Source organism: Musca vetustissima, unplaced genomic scaffold, assembly GCF_032173495.1.
Source record: "Musca vetustissima isolate MV318-11 ecotype Yass unplaced genomic scaffold, APGP_CSIRO_Mvet_v1 utg14086, whole genome shotgun sequence".
Classification (NCBI taxonomy): Eukaryota; Metazoa; Arthropoda; class Insecta; order Diptera; family Muscidae; genus Musca; species Musca vetustissima.
In genome coordinates, this window is record NW_026887531.1 from 139,056 (window position 1) to 158,692 (window position 19,637).

Sequence of the window (19,637 nt, forward strand, 5' to 3'; positions counted from 1 at the left end):
TATAAGTATGTATGTATATTATTGTATATGCCGGAGTTTATTATCATTATTTAATATAATTATCTTTTTTTAATTTAATTTGTTTCTTTTATTTTATAACATAATTTAATTAATGTTAAAATGTATCTTCTTCTTCTTCTAACGCGCATCCCTTTATCATTGCATTTAGTCGCGCTTACACTACACTACACTCTCAACACATCATCATCATCACACATCATCCATTGAGCGATTTTTGTGCAAATTAACCACAAATGGATGTATGTATATGCGGAATTGGGTTATTTCAAGATCAACTTTAAATAAACAAGGTTATGTGTGTCGCTCGCCTGCTATATCGGTTCCATATGGTGTCTGTGTATGAGAGCAAGGTGGTGGTGTACTCTTCTTTTTGTAAGTATGTATGTAATTTAATTATGTTTCAGATGCTTTAGTTATAAGTTAGATAGATGTACATATATATCGTTTACTTCGCTATTTGTTTTCTTTTCTTGTTTATCTCTTATGTTTTTGTTTCAATTCTAATAAAACTCTAAACGCGTTTCATTTTTTTGTTTTCTTGATCGTATTTTAAACGTTATATAAACACATACATTAACTTGGTTGTTTTGTGATCGATGATAACACCCAATCATCATTCAATCCAAATACAGCATTGTTAGTTTGTTGTTGTTGCTCGATCATCGAGAAGTAAATCAACACCTATTATCTTACGTAAAATCGTTGTGGTGGTTGTTGTTGTTGTTGTGGTTGGTGATTTCTACTGCAACTAGACGACACGACGACGACAACGGCATAGATTGTCATCTAGACAAACACTTTCGCCAAACCATCTGCACCCGCACTGGCTATATACGGTTTCGTGGCATGGAACGCCACATCAAATATGCTCTCATCGAATTTCTTGCGATGCGCTGTGATCTCCTGCACACATGTCTTGTTATCCAAATGCCACAGGCGTATGGAACAATCATGTGAGCCCGACAACAAATATAGACCATGAGCATCGACCGCCAGCGATGTTACAGGTTCCAAGTGGGCCACCATCGAATGCACCAACTGTCCGGATGTGTTGTCCCAGAAACGTATGTGCCGGTCCTCGTGAGCTGTTATTGTTATAGGCAACGTTGGATGTGAGATCACTTTGTTGATGAATTTCCCCGTATTACCGGACATTTCTTGAGCAGCCTCCAGTTTGATGACTTGTTTGCCAGTTTCCGTATCGTAAATCAGGCAGTGGGCACTGTTGTAGGCCACCACAATGTGATCGACTTCATTGCGCACAAAGTCAACGGATGAGGGTACACCCTCAACCTCGGAAGCTGTGTAAGTGCGTAGCAAGGGCTCTTTGCTGTATGGCGACCACAGTTTGACACTACCGTCGGCCGAACACGACACAATATTACTGTGCATTGTGGCCAGGCCCCAGACGGCGTCTGTGTGACCCTCCAGCGTGCCCGAATGTACACTGGGGTCATAGCAATCATACGGATCAATATTGGGCGAGGGCAACTTCCAACATTCAATATTGCCATCCAAGCCGCCGGAATAACAGGTTTCACCTGTGGTAGACATGCCCAGGCACAGTACGGGGCCAGTGTGGGCTCTAAATGTGTACAATGGTTCAACATCAAGACTAGCAGATTTTTTGGCTTGTACCGTTTTCTGTAGATTCCACAGCTTAAGGGTGTGATCTTCGGAGGCGGTTATCAGCACCGGTTCCTCGGGATGGAAAATCAACGAGCGTACACCATCGAAATGTGAACGTAGTGTGTATTTGGCATTCCATGTTTTGCGATAGGCGCCACCACCCGAGCCATCCTTAGTGTTGGAATCGTAAGAGCCCTCCGAATCGTTATTCACTGTCAATTGAGCCAATTCGCCTAAGCCGAGAGAGGCGTCCACATCTTCGTCGCCGGCCGCAGTAACAGCTGTGATTAGATTGCGTCGAGCAGCAGCCGAGGCGGCTGTATTTACCGTATTATTAGTTTGTTCAACATTCGATGATGAATATCCTTAGGAGGGGCATTCATTAGAGGTGGTGGGGTGGGTGGTTGAGTTGGTGTTGGTGGGTGGCAACATTTCATTTGAAATGAAAATGATGATTAATTTACGTCAGATGTTTGTTTGATTTTTCAGTTTTCAAATCCAATCATCATGAGGCACACATATACAGCGAGAGAGATAGACAGACCAGATTCAATTCAGATGGGTAGGCAATCAATGGAAAAAGAGTGTAATGAGAAAAATATTAGTTTTGTTATTTCCTTTATGTATGTAAGTATATTATAAATCATTTATTTAAATTCTAATAATAATAAAAATAAATAACTACAAAATTTTGAATTGTTCCATAACAAACAAAACATTAAATGTTCCCATTAAAAATAAATTGTCATACAAAAAATTATAATAAGCATTGTTGTAATAGAAGAAGAAAAAGGCAATGCAAATTTTTATATAGAAGAAACCTAGAAAAAAATAAAACAATAATGGTATAGTTTTGTATACAAGTTAATGATTTGTTTTTCTACTTTAATTTCGGTTAAAGATTGAGCTTGCCTATTGGGTTTCATAAAAACGGTAGTAATTTCTTTCAAGTCTTCTTTTTGTTTTATTGTCTTACATCCAATTGTTTTTTATTTCAAATCATTCAAAACTTTTCACCATTATTGTGTTAAAAAATAATAAAAGAAACAAAACAATATAACACCCAATAATTTTGTTTATGTGCACAGTAGTTTCGATTTTGTTCGGGGTTCTTTTTTTGTTTCGGAAATTGCTTTTATAACAACATAGCTAAGCTAATTAACATAAACTATAAACAACATTGACATAATAAGCACCTTCTGTTATAAGATTGATATCATTGAGCAGCTGTTCTCCCAACTCAGCACCCAGATCTTTATTTGGTTTTTTATATAGGAATCGATATTCAATAGTTTATACATTAAATGTAATATTTATTTTTTTTTTGTGGTTGTTCATTTGTTTTCACATAAATAAATATACATATAAAAATACATACATACAGATATGTATAGGTTTTGTAATGCAACCGAAAAGAAAATAAATCAAATAAAGAAAGAAAGAATATTTTGCATATTATATCAAAGAGAAATAGATAGAGCAATGTTAGAGTAAACAAATAACCATTTTTATACATGTGTTGTTGTTTGTTTGGTTTATTTTTTATTGTTTGGATGACAAAATAGGGTTTGTTAAAAATGATAATGACGATGATGGGAATTATATCAAAGGAGTAAGTAATATACCAGGATGAAAAATATTTGTTTACTTTTATATATTTCTAACTAGATCTCGGATTTCATAATCAAAATGTATTGTCACCAAAACAGCGAGTTTTATAGCCTACTGGTAGGCCCTAAGGCGTGGATTTTGACGAAAGAAAACTATCACAGAATTCTTCCTGCGCCCTTAAAACCAAATGAATAAAAGTTTACAATTACACTGAGAAAACATGGTCACCCATGCACAATTTTTCGACAACTGAAAAAGCAAGCCAAAGTGGTTTACGCATATAGAGACAAGATTGCCATATACAAAAATGTGGTTGCGGGTCGGAAAAATATTAAACCAAGATTTTATGAGCGCTGTTCAAAGCTGCCCCACGTTCAAAGGTGCCCCCCTCTCCCCTATATATTTGTAGCATTAAATCTTCGTCGGACTACATTATTTTTTTTCAGTCCTTATTTTGATGTCCCTACTAGTTGCCAATACAAAGTTAATTAAAACCCCTCTTGAGATAGTGAGAAAACAACTTTCTCGAAAGGTTGGTTTGTTTTTATTCGATCTCATCTCATTTTTCCGAAGAAGTTGCGTTAGATTTGATCTTGATCTAGATGCATTGACGAAGGACCCCCATATGGTCCTTTGTCATCATTATGCATATGTTTATTCAAATTATGGTTTATTCAACTCCTTTGATATTTGTAATTTACGGCCTGCTTCTGCAAAATTAGAAACGAAGGCTATCGATAAATTTACTACCAATTTTTTTATTCTATTCTCTATTGAAACGTTTTTAATTAAAGGGTTTGATTTCTCGATTTCGTTCGTTACGAACTTTTTGCAGAAGTAGGTAATTAGAATCATGGGAACATGAGTGTATTGTCTTTGTAATTTAAAAGTAAATTTGTTGTTATTGTGGCTGATAAAAGAAATATATTGTGTAACAAATAAAATTATTTATTGTAGGATTGACAAAATTTTCTTTAAAGTAGGGAGATAAATTGGCTTTCATAAGTTCTCTTTTTTTGGCGAATGAAAGACCATAATGTATTGCAGGGAAAATTTAATAGTAGATTCAGATTTAGTCTGTAACATTTAATTTACCTTCACTTAGTATATCTTTGCCGGGCTTAATACGTTTTGTGGTTTTCATGTCGCTCTCATCATTGTCACCGGTGACCATTTCTAAATCATCGGAAATTTCATCATCGTCCGACATTTCTGTGGGTCCCAAAAATTCAAAATTTGCCATTACAGCTGCTTCGGTGTCCAGAATGATGGCATCGTTATTTTGTTGGATCTTTTTTGCAGGTGTGCGACGACCTAAGTGCAAAAATTGAAAATAAAAAACAAATTTAATTATTCTGTTACTCATCTAAGGAAATAATTAACTTACCCTCCGACTCTGAGGCCCTTTTATTATTCTCATTTCCATTAACATTTGGACTAACATTCTCCTCCTGCTCGGCATTGTTGTTCAGGCCCAATATGGAACGTACACGATTTGAACGTACATCGATAATGTTATCGGTAAAACCGATCTCTGCCAAATATTGACGCAACATTTGTCTGCCTTGACGCCAAGTTGTATTCGACACTGAACTATATGGTACCTCGGAATCTGGTGCAACTTCTCCGCCCAGCGAAGAATCATCACCCGATGGTTTTAATTCGTTTAGTTGAGGCGGATCGGTGCCATATTTGAGGCGATAAAATTTGGCACGTTCTTGCCTCAGAGCGTATTCCAACATTTTAATGCGTCGTGTTAAATCCGATTTAAGGCTTTCCAAACATTTACGTTCGCCAAGTAGCATTGCAATGCGGGCCTGTAAAAAGTTTTTTTTTTTTTTGTGAAATGGAGTCAATTGGAATTAGAAGTGTTTAGTGCGGAGATGATTTCTTTTGTAAATAATATGATGTGCATTATTTTCTACTATATCTGTTCAGGTGGCTTTAGGGGATCCCAAAAAAAAACGTAACCAATTACGTTTTCATCCTGAGATGAAAATGGAAACCTGGTGATAGATACAGACAGCGTGTTGAGGATCTGGAAGGGGCATTTTCCAAACCTTCTGATATCAAACAGTTGTAGTGAAGAAGATATCCCAGAACCAATAAGTGATGCTGTTATAGAGTGTATACCACCTAGCCAAAATGAGATCAGAATATCAATTAATCGGTTGAAGAATAATAAAGCAGCAGGTGCCGATGGGCTATCAGGCGAACTATTCATGACGTGATCAGTTGCCGGTCAAGAGCATGTACCAGCTGATTAGTACAATTTGGCTAGAGAAATGCATGCCCAATGATTGAAATATCAGCATCATGTGTCCCGTTCACAAAAAAGTAGATAAGACGATATGTGCCAACTATAGAGGAATAAATCTTCGACAGCTCCATCCGTTCAGAGGTGTTTAAAGCCATGTCCATGTCGACAGCCCCATCCGTTCAGAGGTGTTTAAAGCCTGCTAAATTAATACGGCTATGCAGGATAACTTTAACTGGCACAAGGTCAGCAGTTAAAGACGGAAAAGTCTTAAAAAAGGACCTCTCGAAGCCCTTCAATACGAAACGAGGATTCAGACAAGGTGTCGCATTGTCGTGCGACCTTTTTAACATCCTGTCGGAAAAGGTCATACGACGAGAGGCAAATGTGAACAAAAGTGGCACTCTGTACACCAAACAAAACACTTGTTACACGCCTACGCCGATGACATCGACATTATGGGACCAACATTGTGAGCGGTACCAAATTGAGAAGGAATCTACTTCGAGGTAATCAACGATTTTATATACGTTGGTACCGCCAAAAATAAAACTAATGGCAGAAGTTTTGAAATTCGGAAAAGGTTAGTGTAGGCCAACAGATGCTAAGAAAGCTCACACTGTGCAAGACGCTGATACTACCCGTATAACAATATGGACCTGAAGCATGGGTACTTGCGCAAGCATATGTGGCAGCTCTTGGAGTGTTTGAGAGAAAAATTATCCAAAAGATCTATGGGCCGATCTGCGTTGACGGTAAATATCGCCGTCGAAAATAATACTTGTTTAGCAAATATAATTTCTTTTATTGCCTTCTGACATTATTTCATTTGAAAATTTTATGCAAATCGAAATACCTATACTAAAATTTGATGCGGGCTATTACTTTATCAATTTTTTTCTACTTAAACTACAAATAGTTTGACTCGCTTTTCATTTTCACACCATCTACAAAGCAACAACAACACCAGCAACAACATGTAAAAAACCCAGCAAACTGCAGCAAAAAGAAAAGTTTACTCTGTTCTGTTCAGGTTCATGGACAAATACAACCGGCAACCGGTAGTTAGATATTGCTAATGGTACATCGTTGTAGTAAACAAAAGCCAACAAGTAATGAGGAAATTTGCAAGGCTATAATCCAACAACTTGGGGTTGGGTGTCTTTTTTTGAATTTCTATTCTCGAAATGTAACTGTTTCCTTTTCGGATGATGAAACAATGAAAATGCTGTTGGCTGGCTGGCTGATTTACTTGTAGTTTGGACAGAATGTGGGGTTTTTGTGACCATGACAAAACAACAACAACAAGAAAAAACCATCAACAATAACAAGTTCTGTTATTCTTATTATTGGAGCGCAAATTTTTAGTAATAAAAGAAGCAGTACTACAACTATTTTTCTTCGTATAAACTAATTTATTTATTTTTTTGACTAGTTATATGTATATAAAGTCCGACATGTTGGTGTTACATACAAAAACAGTTTAATGATTGCGTGATGTATTACAATTCGTCAAGTGAGTTCTTTATTTATTTCTTCTACTATCAATGGTGTCGATCTTCTTAAGTAAATGTTGATTGATATTGGTTTCAAGAACGCATGAACATGAAACCTAAACAATTATGAATGTGTATTGCAGAATAAAATTACTGATTTTAAAGGCCCTGTAAATTTTAATATATCGAAGACAAATGCCCTGGTTTATAAACTGCAAGAAACTACTATTGTTTAAAAAAAAATGTTCTTCAAATTTGTTGAGAACAAAAAAAAAAAAAAAATACACAATTTCCTTACACTATTTAGGAACCCTCCTACATATAAACAGTGATCACTTCTTCATTTAATTATTCATTTTTTTTTTTTTTTTTTTTGAAAAACAGAAGTCTTCTATTAAAGGATATGTTCTCTATAGGACAGAAGGTTGTTGTAATAAATATTTTTATTGAAGACCGACACAATGTTTTGCTTCTCTATTGCAAATTAATTAGCGTATACATATAATGTATTTTTTGTAATGTATGTCCGAAAGGACTTTCTACAGACCAAAATGTCTTTCAGTAGATCCTGGGAGCATTTTAAAAAGCCTACATGTCGCCAGACCAAACTAATACTCTACAAGACTCTGATACTACCCGTGCTGTTGTATGGATCTGAAGCATGTGTACTTGCGCAAGCAGATGAGGTAGCTCTTGGAGAGTTTTAGAGAAAAAAATTCTCCGAAAGTTCTATGGGCCGACCTGCGTTGACGTTGAATATCACCTTAGAATGAACCATGAACCATCTATTATCGGACATCGGCATAGTCAGGCGTGACGTAGGGGATGATAGATACCAAGCAACGCCTCTGACTTTAATATGGCTAAGCCCAGGATTATCTTGGTTCCTCTATCATCTCAATTGTGGACACTGACCTCCACACGGGGTCACCTGGGGTTGATATTTTCATCACCCGTTGAATAAGTAAGCTGATATGTGCTGCGAGATCAACCATACTATGAAAAAGCAAAGAAATGAAAAACCAAACCTCCTAATATTGACGACTCCTCCAAACGAATGAAGGACCACAATCTTCGAATTTGCACTTGGAATGTACGCACGTTGAATAGAACAGGCACAGTTTTCGCTTTGGCGGTTGTACTAAAGAAGTACAAAGTACAGACGATTACGCTACCATGAAACGAGACATGAATTTGGCTGCGGACTTATGGTTAACAGGAGAATAAAAGACCTTGTCTACAGATTCACTGCAGTAGATGGGCGAATTGCCGTATAATCCGTATAAAAGCGATGTTCTACATCAGTCTTAGACCAGTCTTGCGCCCATGCTCCGACCGAAGACAAAGATGAGCAAACCAAAGACATAATTTAAGAGCGCCTAGAAACAGCATATGACCGCTGCCCAGACCATAACTCCGCGGCAGCAAAAAAGAAATTGGAAGTTAGCAGCATCAGTTTCAAGCATCTCGAGGACACCTGGATTTCTCCCGAACAAACAACGAAAAATCGAATTGATTATGTTGTAATAGACGGAAGGCATTCATCCAGTGTATTAGACGATCAATCGAGAAACTCGACGTCGAAAAGCTGCAAACACAACAGGTAGCCGAGGCCTATGTCGCTCAAATTACCACCCACCTGCTTGACGAAAGCACTTCTAGTCTAGATAATAGTATAAAGGCACAATGGCAACGAATTGTCCGCTCCCTACAAACTGCATCAAAAGCAACACTTGGGTACCAAAAACCACCATCAAGAAATCCATGGTACGATCAGGAGTGTCGTAATGCTACTGAGTTGAAAAGCCCAGCTTATAGGGCAACCCTTCAGACAGTAACAACACACAATGCGAAAGAGAATTATCGGGAGAAAAGAAAATATAATTATTTGCATTCATTGTTACCCAAGAGCGCAATAAATTGAAATTCATCACAAACAATCCACAACCTATCTTTATCCTACAGATCCTCATTACCCACACATAATGGTCCACATTACCCGCCAAGTTATTTTTATTCGCAGTTTAAAGTTTTTTGAAATATAATGCAATAACATTTTTATAGACAAATATATAATGTTTGATCCGGAATATATTTAGCCAACAAATCTACTATGTTGCGAAAGCAATTTGTTATTATTTTTTACCGTTGTTACGCCCACAATATCAAAAAAGGAAATTGTGGTCCACATTACCCGAAGTTACTCTAATGGATCGAACATTGAGAGCGGTAACAGCCACCTTTGAACAAATTAAACCCACCTTTGTCATAGTGGGTCTGACAGTAAACGGCGAGAAGACCAAGCTGATGGTATCAACGCGCAAGACGTCAAGTAGACTCGGACCAACTGTGGAACTTGAGAACTACAGCTTCGAGGTAGTTAAAAATTTTATACACCTTGGTACGCCCATAAATAAAACTATTGACAGTTTTGAAATTCGGAGAAGGATAGTGGTGGCCAACAGATGGTCTAAGTAAGCAGTTTAGAAACAAGGCCGCCTCCCGCCAGACAAAACCCACACTCTACAAGACGCTGATACTACCCGTGCTGTTGTATGGTTCTGAAGTGTTCGAGAGAAAAATTCTCCGAAAGATCTATGGGTCGATCTATGTTGACGGTAAATATCGCAGTCGAATGAACCATGAATTATACCATCTATTGTCGGACATCGACATAGTCACAGATGTATCGAGCTGCAGCAACTACGTTGACTATGTCATATTATGAGAATGAATGAGGATGCCCCAGCACAAATGGCATATAAAAGCGAACCAGCTGATGGTTCATGCAGAAGGGGAAGGCCACGAATTAAGTGGAAAGATCAAGTGGATGAGAACATTTCGAAAAATGGTCTTACACATTGGAAGAGCTGTGTTGAAGACCGATGCGTTTGGAAGTCTATTTTAAGATCGTAGAACAAAAGTTATGTCAGTAAGAATTTGTTGGTCTTCAAAAAACTACCATGAAGGGCTGATTAAAGTGGGAGTAAATAATCTTTCATCTAAAATAAAATTCAAACAGGAAAAACAAACATTGGTAAATTGTGTTGGCTCTAGCAAACTCCTTTTTCGTAATCAGTATCAAGTAAGTTTGAAAAGAATGAGAATGGAAGTATGGACATCCGAAAAATTAATAAATATATTGTGGTTATTAGGGTCTACGTTGCTACTTATAATAAAAGTATCAACATAATCCGTGGTCGGCCTTGTCTCAACTATTTATGTAGATTATCTCAGTGTGTACATTTGATGGTCTTCAAAAATTAACCATGAACCATAATTTTTCCACTTTATAAAATGTCCTAAAATCCTATTATAGGAAAAACAAACATTTGCAAATTGGGTGGGGTCTCTTGCAAACTCATGCATCGGAGATAGTAGCTAGGAACCCGACATTACTAAAAACAAAAAAGTCTTTATAAATAATAATATTGACAATAGCCTGATACAATACCCTAATCGGGACTTGTAATGGTTTTGTTAACGTTCCTGTAATATTAACTGTGGGTTCGCGGACTTCCTGTTCAAAAATTAAAATCATTGTCAGCTGTTGAGAACATCAACGAAAATATTAATTCTATCCCGATTTCTCGGGCACCCAACATAATATGTATGTGGAGAGCATCGGAATAAAGTATGCTCCATATTTACATAAAACGGATTATATTATCCATTCTAAACCAATAAATATAAAAATAAAACTGAAAATGCCCTGTGAGATATGGATAGGGCTTTAGGGAAAATCATTTTTATGCATAAACTTTAGGGCGGGCCAATTTTTTTGTCAATTAAATTCAGCCCTTAGGATGATTCCATGGAGCAACTTTGGTGAAGGAACCATAAGTCGATCTAGATTTTCGAGTCTCTCACTTTTCAAAAAATGTTTTTTTTCCTATAACATCATTTTGATTCAAAATTCGATTATTTATTCATCGTTATATTATATTTTTTCATAAATATTTTAACTATTTTTCGAATTCGAAAATCGAATTTAGAATCAAAATGATGGGAAAAATAATTTTTTGAAAAAATGGGAGACTTGAAAATCGAGATAGACCTATGGTTCTTTCACCAAAGTTGCTTAGAACTGTCCAAGAAACATCCTAGGGGCTGGATTTAATCGGATTTTTCGGCTTCATACAAATTTGCCCGCCCTATCGAACATCTACCTAAGTATTTTACTTAAACATAATAACCTATCTATCTTCCAATTTTGTGTTTGTCTTCTTCTTATGTGTATTCCCATTTTGTTGTTGTTGTTGTTGTAATAAGACTTCGGTATTCCCCTACTAACCTGCAACAACCTTAACATTCACATTCTCAGTCGTGTAGAAGTAATTGAATTAGAAAAATGTGCTTCAATGCATTTGCATATATTGTTACTATTCGTGTTGTTGTGCTTTTCATTTTTGTTGTCCCTGCTCATAGCTAGCAGCTAAATGCTTAATAGTCGTAGTAGCAATAGAAAATAATGCAAAAAATAAAAATAGAATTAAAATCAAAAATTAAATTCATTCGTACTATTACTTACTTGCAATTCAGCACGGTCGACATCCCATTGTGAACGTTCCAATTCGAAACGTGACCATTCATGCTGTATGAAATGCAATATGCCAGGTATGGTATACTGTGGAGTTGCCTGTTGATTATTGACATTGTTGGCGGCACCGCCATTGCCATCGTCCGGATTACCGCCGCCGGAACCCATGCCGACACCGCCAAGGCCACCGGCGGAGTTGGAGACATTATTGCCACCGACCAACCCCAGCCCAGAATTTTGTCCACCACCTAGGCTGTTGTTGGCTGCATTATTAATGGCACCGCCACCACCGAGACCACTGCCGCCAATTAGGCCGGCACCGCCGCCAACAACTCCACCGCCACCACCACCCGTACCGCCAGCTCCACCGATGGGTTTATTATTGATGCCCGTTGTGGCTCCGGAATTAGTACCCATTTGTAGCAACAATTTTAGGCCGAATTTATCCTGACGACAACGACGACACTAGACACGTAGTAGTATTTATGGATGATTGCAATTGCTTTTGTTGTTGTTTTACACTTGCCTTGTGGTTTGTTTGTTGTATTTTTTGGAATCACGTCTGGTTTTTATTTTATTTAAAAGTTGTTGTTCGTTCAAGTTGGCAAATTATTTTTTTGTTTGTTTATTTTTCACTTTCTATCCTTTGTTATTTTCTTTTCTGTATTTCATATTCCCAGTGAGGGAGGAGAAGATAAGAAAAAAATAAAATATTTAATTTATTCTTTATTTTTTTTAATAACACTGATATACAAGTTGTATTAAATTTTGATATTTTTATATTGTTTTTGTTGTTATTATTGCTATTCAAAATTTTTTTCAAATTGCAAAAAATGCAAAAATACTGCAGACGACATAACCTAAAAAAATATTAACTACAATTCACCTGTGTCCCCCCCCCCCCCCCCCCCCCCCCCCCCCCCCCCCCCCACTTTTGTTGTGTGTGTGTTGGTTGGTTGGCGATGGGCAGCTGGTGGTGGCACAGTAAACGTATCCAGTGCTCAAATCACAAAATTGTCGTTTTGTCCACCAATCTAATCTAGTTCGTATTCGAATTTATAAAATCAAAGAAAAAACTAAAACAAAAATAAAACGACCCACCAACAACAACACTGCAAAAATATGTAGTAAAAAAAATAGGGAAAACAATTTGCAAAAAAAAAAATATTAAATATTAATTAATGAAAGATTCTCAAAAAACTTTTTCTTCTCTGTTCCAAATTAAGAAAATATACAAGTCATTGAGCCATCATCATCATCGTCGTCACCATCACTACGCGCGACCAACGACACCAAAGACTACTATTTTGGCTGTTTGGCGACTGGCTTTGCCAGTTCTGCCAGTTCAAGGGAAAGTGCAATTTTCTTTTCTTCGCCTTTTTTGTCCAATATCAGAAGATGAGCAGCCGCTGCTTTGTTTTTCACTTCAATTTCTGCCCAATGATATTTTTCTTTTCGCTTTCTTACGTATTCACCACATACAACATTTCACAGAAAAGTATTTTTGTAAACATTTTTGTATTATTATTGCTTTACTATCATCGTCGAATATAGAAAATTTGATGATTTTCGCTTAATTATTCCGGTCTTTTATTTGTTTAAATTTGTATTCTTCTTTATTATCTGCTCCTCCTCTTTGCACTCTCTTGGTCGTTCGGTGTAATTTTCTTTCTTTTGTCAATTAAATTTTCTCAATGGCTGGCTGGCCAGTCAGCTAGCTGGTTGGGCTGCACACCAGTGTTGCCAGACTGTGGCAAGCGAACGAACATCATCGCATATCATCCCCATTAATAAAAAAAAGGAGGAGAATGACAATAAAGAAGAGAAGAAGTATATGAATAATCCGAAAATAGCAATAGCAAGGAAAAGGTAGGGCATGCACAACTTTATTATCCACAATTCCCCCCCATGTTCCTTCGTTGACACAATTTTACACTTTTTCACATAATTGCTAGGGATTTTCCCGTTTGATTTTTTGAAAACCAATATATTTTTTTAATTTTTATCCACAAAAAAATTTTCTTTATTTATACAATTCCTTTATTGTCTACGTCGTTTCATTCCACTTTTTTTATTCTGACTGACTGACATACGCACACACACTCACTCACTTTTTTGGGATATTTTACAATTTATTTCTTGCGATATTTTGTTTTGTTGCTTTTTACTAATATTTTTTAATTCACTGCTATTTGTTTTGTTTTATATGTATATTCTTTAATTGTGTAAAATATGTTTAATTGTATTTCTATAATTTTTCTTTTCGTGTTAAACTTCATAAAAATTACCCGAGAAAATTTTCTTCATTTCACACACACACAAACAGACACGAAAATAGGGATATATAAATCGAGTTTGGGACTAATCGACTTTTAGTAACTAGAAAAAGTCCATATCGAAATGAATAGATAGTCGATGATTATTATTTCATATGAAATGGTGATTGTCAAATTGACATATATGTATGTTAAATATTTTTATAATTTAATTATTAATTTAATTTAATAATTAATAAATAAATATCTGAATGTTGTTGAATGGCAGTATTGCCAAAAGACTGCAAAACTGTTTCATATGCAACTACACCTTTGATCTGTTCCCATACTGCAAGAATCTGGACAGTCAGTAATCGATAAAAGAGTTGACAGTCCAAAAAGGATAGTGTGTACTCGTCCAAGTCCTATAAATAAGGTTGTCCAGGAAGACCAGCTGGATATCAGCTCCCTTTTAAGGTTTCTGTCAAATTCCATTATTTTGAATTCATTATGAAAACGTAAACAGACGCCAAATTTTTGACATTAGACTTGAGAAAAAACCGCTGACTTTCGCAAGCTAGATTATGTCTTATCGAAAATACAACAACCACAAGGAAACGATAATAGCAATTGAGCCAAGCAAATATGGGGTGGGAAAGAGAGGAGTGGAACGTCGAAAGATAAAGGACGATTTTCATAAAACGTGTTCAGTGAAAAAGTACCTTTATTGTGTATTGTGGTCTTAAAGCGGTTAATACTATTACTTGGTCTGTTCCCGTACTGCAGGAATCTACTAATTTTTACTACGATAACGAATTTTCCTTTGTGATATCGAAGAAAATAGTAAAATCTAGTAGATTCTTGCTGTACGGGAACAGACCAATTATAATTTTAGTACAGTTTTGGTCTGTTCCCGTACTGCAAGAATCTACTATTTTTTACTACGATAACACTTTTTTCTTTATGATAAGGATAAAAATATTAAAAACTCGTAGATTCTGGCAGTACAGAAACAGACCATTTATAAAAGAAAAATTCAAAAATATTAAATTTGTTGCAGGTTCGCCGATAAATTTGTAACATCGATTTCTATATATCGACTATAAATCCCTATATTAATGAACTTGAGTGTTGTAAAACGTACTGATTTACTGCTTGCACAGTGTTAGTCAACGTAATTGATCTTAACCCTTCGAACACCTACAGATATAAAATAAAAAATTTCTTTTTGCAGTATGAAACAACAACATTTTTTGTTTTATTATTTATTTTTGTTTTAAATTTATTAGCGAAAATAATCGCAAAAAATTTCATCACATTCTCCCACTCTCTGTAATCCAGAATAAATAAAAAATTTCGAACTTGATTCCGAATAAGGGGAAAATGAAAATGCGAAAAAAATCGTTGCGACTTCTGGTTCGGAATATCATTAAAGGGAGGAGCGAAAAAATGCACGGTGATTTTTTAAATATATTAGATTGGGGAAAAAGAAATTCATTATTTTTTCGGCAGATGACTCTACTGAAAGATTTCTCGTAAAGTATAGATCAAACAATTTCAGATTTATTATTGAGAAAAATTCGGTACCATGGTCCAATTCACAGTTCGTGTAAGAGGCGAAATGATTTCACCCGAACTGTCAAAATTTGACTTAAATCATATGAAGACGTAAACCAAAAATTTGACGGTTTAAGGGATTTTCTAAGAAAATGGCCGATACGATACGACCTGTTTATTGGATCATGTTCGGTACATTATACAGTTGTTCTTTAACAAAAGCGATATTGTTCCGATTACTGTAACAGCTAATTATGCGGAATTTTGTTTTCGTAGATTCCGTTCAGTAATTTTTGATTTAAAGATGTACCTCGCACAGTTAGGCCGGTCGTCGAAATTGCGGATAAAATCGCAGCCATGATCCGGAAATACCTTTAAAATGGCAACAAAACGGTTCATATTTGGACTAAATCGGACGTTCCGAAGCGTCCTATTGCTCATATAAAAATAAGGGATTTATTTTTTACTTAACCTAAAATATTTATTAATTTCGCGAACAGTTTTAGTAGAAATAGATCAATTTAAGTCATCTCTGATATCAAATCAATTGTTTGAACTGAACAAAATTTTCATGGAAATGGAGGTATGTTGACTAGTATAAGTCTATAGCATCTGCTTATAAAATAAAGTCTTAAATTCCCGGTCAACAAGACCAGCCACGAAGTGTTTTCTATTTCAAAAAAGATTCTGGAGTTGTTGATATCAACGTCCTAAGGCCGGACTCCAATAACAGCTATAATATTGCCTACTGTAGAAGCCGGCACTCGAAATGTTAGCATTGTTATACTACCTATATCACGTTTAAAGAAATTCCTTGAATGTAGCCTGGTCTTCATTCTATCTACACACTCCGATAATTATTTTGACGTCTTGTATATATTTGGAGACTTAAAGGCGAAGTGAAAAATTAACAAGTTTGTTGTTTTTTTTTGACATGATAGAACTTGCGGGAGTTCTGAAGGAACGAGTGGTAAAACACACTTCTACAAATCGTTTCCTCATTGTTGATATTTTAATGATCACTAATTTTCAGAAACGAGTACTATTAAATGACGGATGCCTATATTTTGAATACCAATGTGGGCGAACACAATTTACTTTAATCTGCCGATAACTAGCGCACCCACACACACACACATCTTAAAAATTGTAATAATCTCAACTTTTCAAACAATAACTATATTTTATCGCTTTTATTAATTAAAAACTAACAAATACAAAAATATATGATTCTTTTAGACATGGAATTAAAAAAAATTTTGGGAACATACTGCTAATATATATTTGTATAGAATTGAGTTGGTGAGTTGTACACAAAATATTATTTAGATAGAAAAAAAGAGTAAAATACAAAACGAAAATGCACAATTGTTTACAAAAATTCTTCACACCAATCATTGAGGCAGTTGTAACAATCGGATGCCTGTTTAGAACTTGCATTGCATGTATCCTTCATCCATTCCCTGAACAGTTCTTCATCCTTTTTCAAGACCAGATATTGACCCAAGACTGTGTAGGCCTGCAAAGAAAGACACGAAATACACTTATTAAATTCAATATTCCAGATACATGTGACGACAATGTTTGGTATCGAAGTTGCGTCATTACGCACTTAATTGTTTAAATAAACACTTTATTCGAATCTTACCTTATCGAAGCCAGCTTCAATTAAACGACCACCTAATGTTTCACCAATACCCGCCAAATCTGTGACTGGTTTGTCGCCCATAGGTTCTGCCACGAAATTTCTATATTTTTGAGATGTTCCCGACATTGTTTTGAATTTTTTTGTTTAACAATTACTTCAATTAATAACTTTTCTCTTGAGCCTCGGATACACGCTTTGATGCTGTTTATAAAAAAATATTTCACAATTCCAGAAGTTAAGAATGACGCACCTCCTTCCTTGTACTTTTGCTTGTTTATGAATGGTTGTTTAATTTGGTATGTTGTTTATTGGCTGGCTGGCCATTCAGCATCAGGGTTGGTACATATCGTAACTAAAATGTACGAAAGGGTACAGTTCTTTGGCATAGTGAGACAATTGAAAATGATCGTCTTATTAAAATGTAGTATCCATGGCCCAATATACAGGTCTTTTAGAAGCAATCGCTAATTTTAGATTAAAATTCCGCAAGCTGTCAAATTTTTTGTTTACATTTTCACAAGTCGAAAGCATTTTGACAGCTCGGGTGAAATCATATGGCCTTATCGGACGACCTTATTATCGGGCCATGGTATATCTTTGTGGTTGAATGTATTTCTTTTTTATATATGTGGCCGATTTATTATTTATATTTTATGTATTTTTTGAATATAAAAAACACATTAATGGCAAAAATATATGATCAGATTCTGTACTCAAAAAGTCTTAAAACTTTTAAATTTATGAAGGGGGATTTGAAAACAATTTCAATTGCTACTTTTTATATTGGCGTGTTCCATTACATCCATAATCTAATAATTTTTAATATTTTTTCATTATTGTTAATTAAAAAATTTATTATGGTAGTAAACAAAATTGTACTATTTTTGTAATTTCAGGAACATAATTTTTTAATGTCATGTTCTGACGGTCATCCGAACAACGTAGTTCGCTCTCAGAATTACGTACATGAATTAACCCGTTCATACAACACTATTCATAATTCATGTCATCAGAGTTTTTAATTTCAAACTTTTTGTTTCTTGTTTTACACCAAAAATATAACATATTTTTGTGAATTACATAGGGATCTAAATAGAAAAAATAATTCTCTTTCTCCTGAATATAGTATGAATCCATATCTATTTACTTTTCATTCATGTTTTCCATTTTTTCTGAAAATATTGTTGTTTTTAATACATTTTTATATTTTCTCAATTCAAATGTCACATACTGTCACATATACAAATTTGGAGAATTTTTTGTTTGAGTTGCCCCACATTTGTTTCTTGTTTTGTACGCTAATTAGAACCAAGGGAAAAGAAATGCATATTGCATTATGTAGAAAACAAAATTTACATCCTGCTGCATATATAAAAACTATACAATTTATTACTTTTCATTCATGATTTTCAATTTTACTGAAAAAGTTTGAAAATTTCATAAATATTTTCAAACTGTCAAAATTAATTTATTTTCGATAAATACTCTCAATTGTTAGGGATGGGACAAATTTATTGGTTATTCAGAGAGTGATTCGAATTGAACAACGTACAAAAGTCGGTGTTCGCTCAGACAATTTTGTATGGGGAACTAAGTAATTACTTCGTAATTAAGGGTCGAACAACGAATGAGAGAGCGAACAACGCTCGTCTGTACATGGCATAATGTATTCAATAATATTTACAAATGGCAAAACTACCACCTCCGTTCCACAGGGTTGTCTATTAAAGTACGGCAGTACAGGAAAAGCACGAGAAGTGAATGCCGATTGAAAACAAATTTGTGATAATAATCGTTAATTTGAATTATTTCCGAGTTGCCAGAAAACTATATTTGATATCTCTGGTTAAGCGATTTGAGGGAGTTCACATTATGGAATTTTTATATTTCGCCTTGTGACTCACTAATGATAGTGTAAAGAATTAAAAATTAAAATCCTTATGAAAATATTCCGTTAAAAATCCACGGTTGGTGGTCTTGGGTCTTCATGAAAAAATTTCTTTTAAAAATCCACGCTTATTGGTCTGGATCCTTATAAAAAATCCATGCTTATTGGTCTTGGATCCTTTAGAAAAAAACACTCTCCTATAGCTCTTGGATCCTTCAGATAATATTATATAAAAAATCCGCGCATATAGCTCTTGGGAAATGTTCTTTGAAAAACCGCGCCTATAGCTCTTGGATTCTTCAGATAATATTCTTTAAAAAATCAACGCCTATTGCTCTAATAATTGCTGACAAAAATATTCTTTAACCCTACGGTCAATAACCAAAAAAGTATACGAAGATCAATAACCGTGGTACATTTGTACCCATCCAAAGATAGCTCTGTAACTCATTAAAAACTAGGACTATCGTGAGGTTTTTTGTTTTGAATTAGTCTATACTGATCTGTTGTAGATGTAGGAACTCAAAATTATATATACATTAAAATAATATATCGTTAGCTAAAATGCAAAAAGGCGTAACTAACAAAAGCAAAATTATGTAGGAGAAGCAAAAACTGTTTTGAATGAAAACTATAAACATGTCATGTGAAATGAAAAATTATGCACGGCAGGGTGATATTGCATATGACAAATAATAGACTATAATTTTTTTTAACAAATTTAGTTATTTAGTT

At 35.2% G+C, this 19,637-nt stretch overlaps 3 protein-coding genes across 6 annotated transcripts in view; all 3 read right to left on the bottom strand.

The window, feature by feature from the left end:
- The window catches only part of LOC133335089 (eukaryotic translation initiation factor 3 subunit I), a 293,205-nt gene that overhangs the window by 12,002 nt on the left and 261,566 nt on the right, over positions 1-19,637 (bottom strand). The gene's annotated exons all lie outside the window — the stretch shown is intronic.
- Positions 767-12,004, bottom strand: LOC133335071 (striatin-3). Of its 4 annotated transcripts, none has more exons than XM_061543374.1 (5): positions 11,546-12,004; positions 4,649-5,078; positions 4,357-4,575; positions 2,847-2,903; positions 767-1,967 (listed from the first exon to the last, which is right to left on the bottom strand). In XM_061543374.1, exons 1-5 carry the CDS (start codon positions 11,969-11,971, stop codon positions 808-810), a joined length of 2,292 nt encoding a protein of 763 aa, XP_061399358.1. In that variant the 5' UTR covers positions 11,972-12,004; the 3' UTR covers positions 767-807. The 4 variants fall into 4 exon arrangements, with proteins under 4 accessions (XP_061399358.1, XP_061399361.1, XP_061399360.1 ...); XM_061543377.1 differs by having other exon boundaries at positions 767-2,015; XM_061543376.1 differs by lacking the exon at positions 2,847-2,903.
- On the bottom strand, positions 16,731-17,154 carry LOC133335084 (barrier-to-autointegration factor). Its single transcript, XM_061543389.1, has 2 exons — positions 17,015-17,154; positions 16,731-16,885 (listed from the first exon to the last, which is right to left on the bottom strand). The coding sequence occupies exons 1-2, from the start codon at positions 17,138-17,140 to the stop codon at positions 16,739-16,741; spliced, it is 273 nt and encodes a 90-aa protein (XP_061399373.1). The 5' UTR covers positions 17,141-17,154; the 3' UTR covers positions 16,731-16,738.

Excerpts from the sequence above, each read along its gene's own strand:
- LOC133335071 (XM_061543377.1), bottom strand. The coding sequence starts at position 11,971 with ATGGGTACTAATTCCGGAGCCACAACGGGCATCAATAATAAACCCATC. Across the intron at positions 2,904-4,356 it reads CAAAGATATACTAAGTGAAG|ATCTGGGTGCTGAGTTGGGA; the intron begins GTAAATTAAATG and ends AACCAAATAAAG. Across the intron at positions 2,016-2,846 it reads TATCAATCTTATAACAGAAG|GATATTCATCATCGAATGTT; the intron begins GTGCTTATTATG and ends GCCCCTCCTAAG.
- LOC133335084 (XM_061543389.1), bottom strand. The coding sequence starts at position 17,140 with ATGTCGGGAACATCTCAAAAATATAGAAATTTCGTGGCAGAACCTATG. Across the intron at positions 16,886-17,014 it reads TTGAAGCTGGCTTCGATAAG|GCCTACACAGTCTTGGGTCA; the intron begins GTAAGATTCGAA and ends CTTTCTTTGCAG.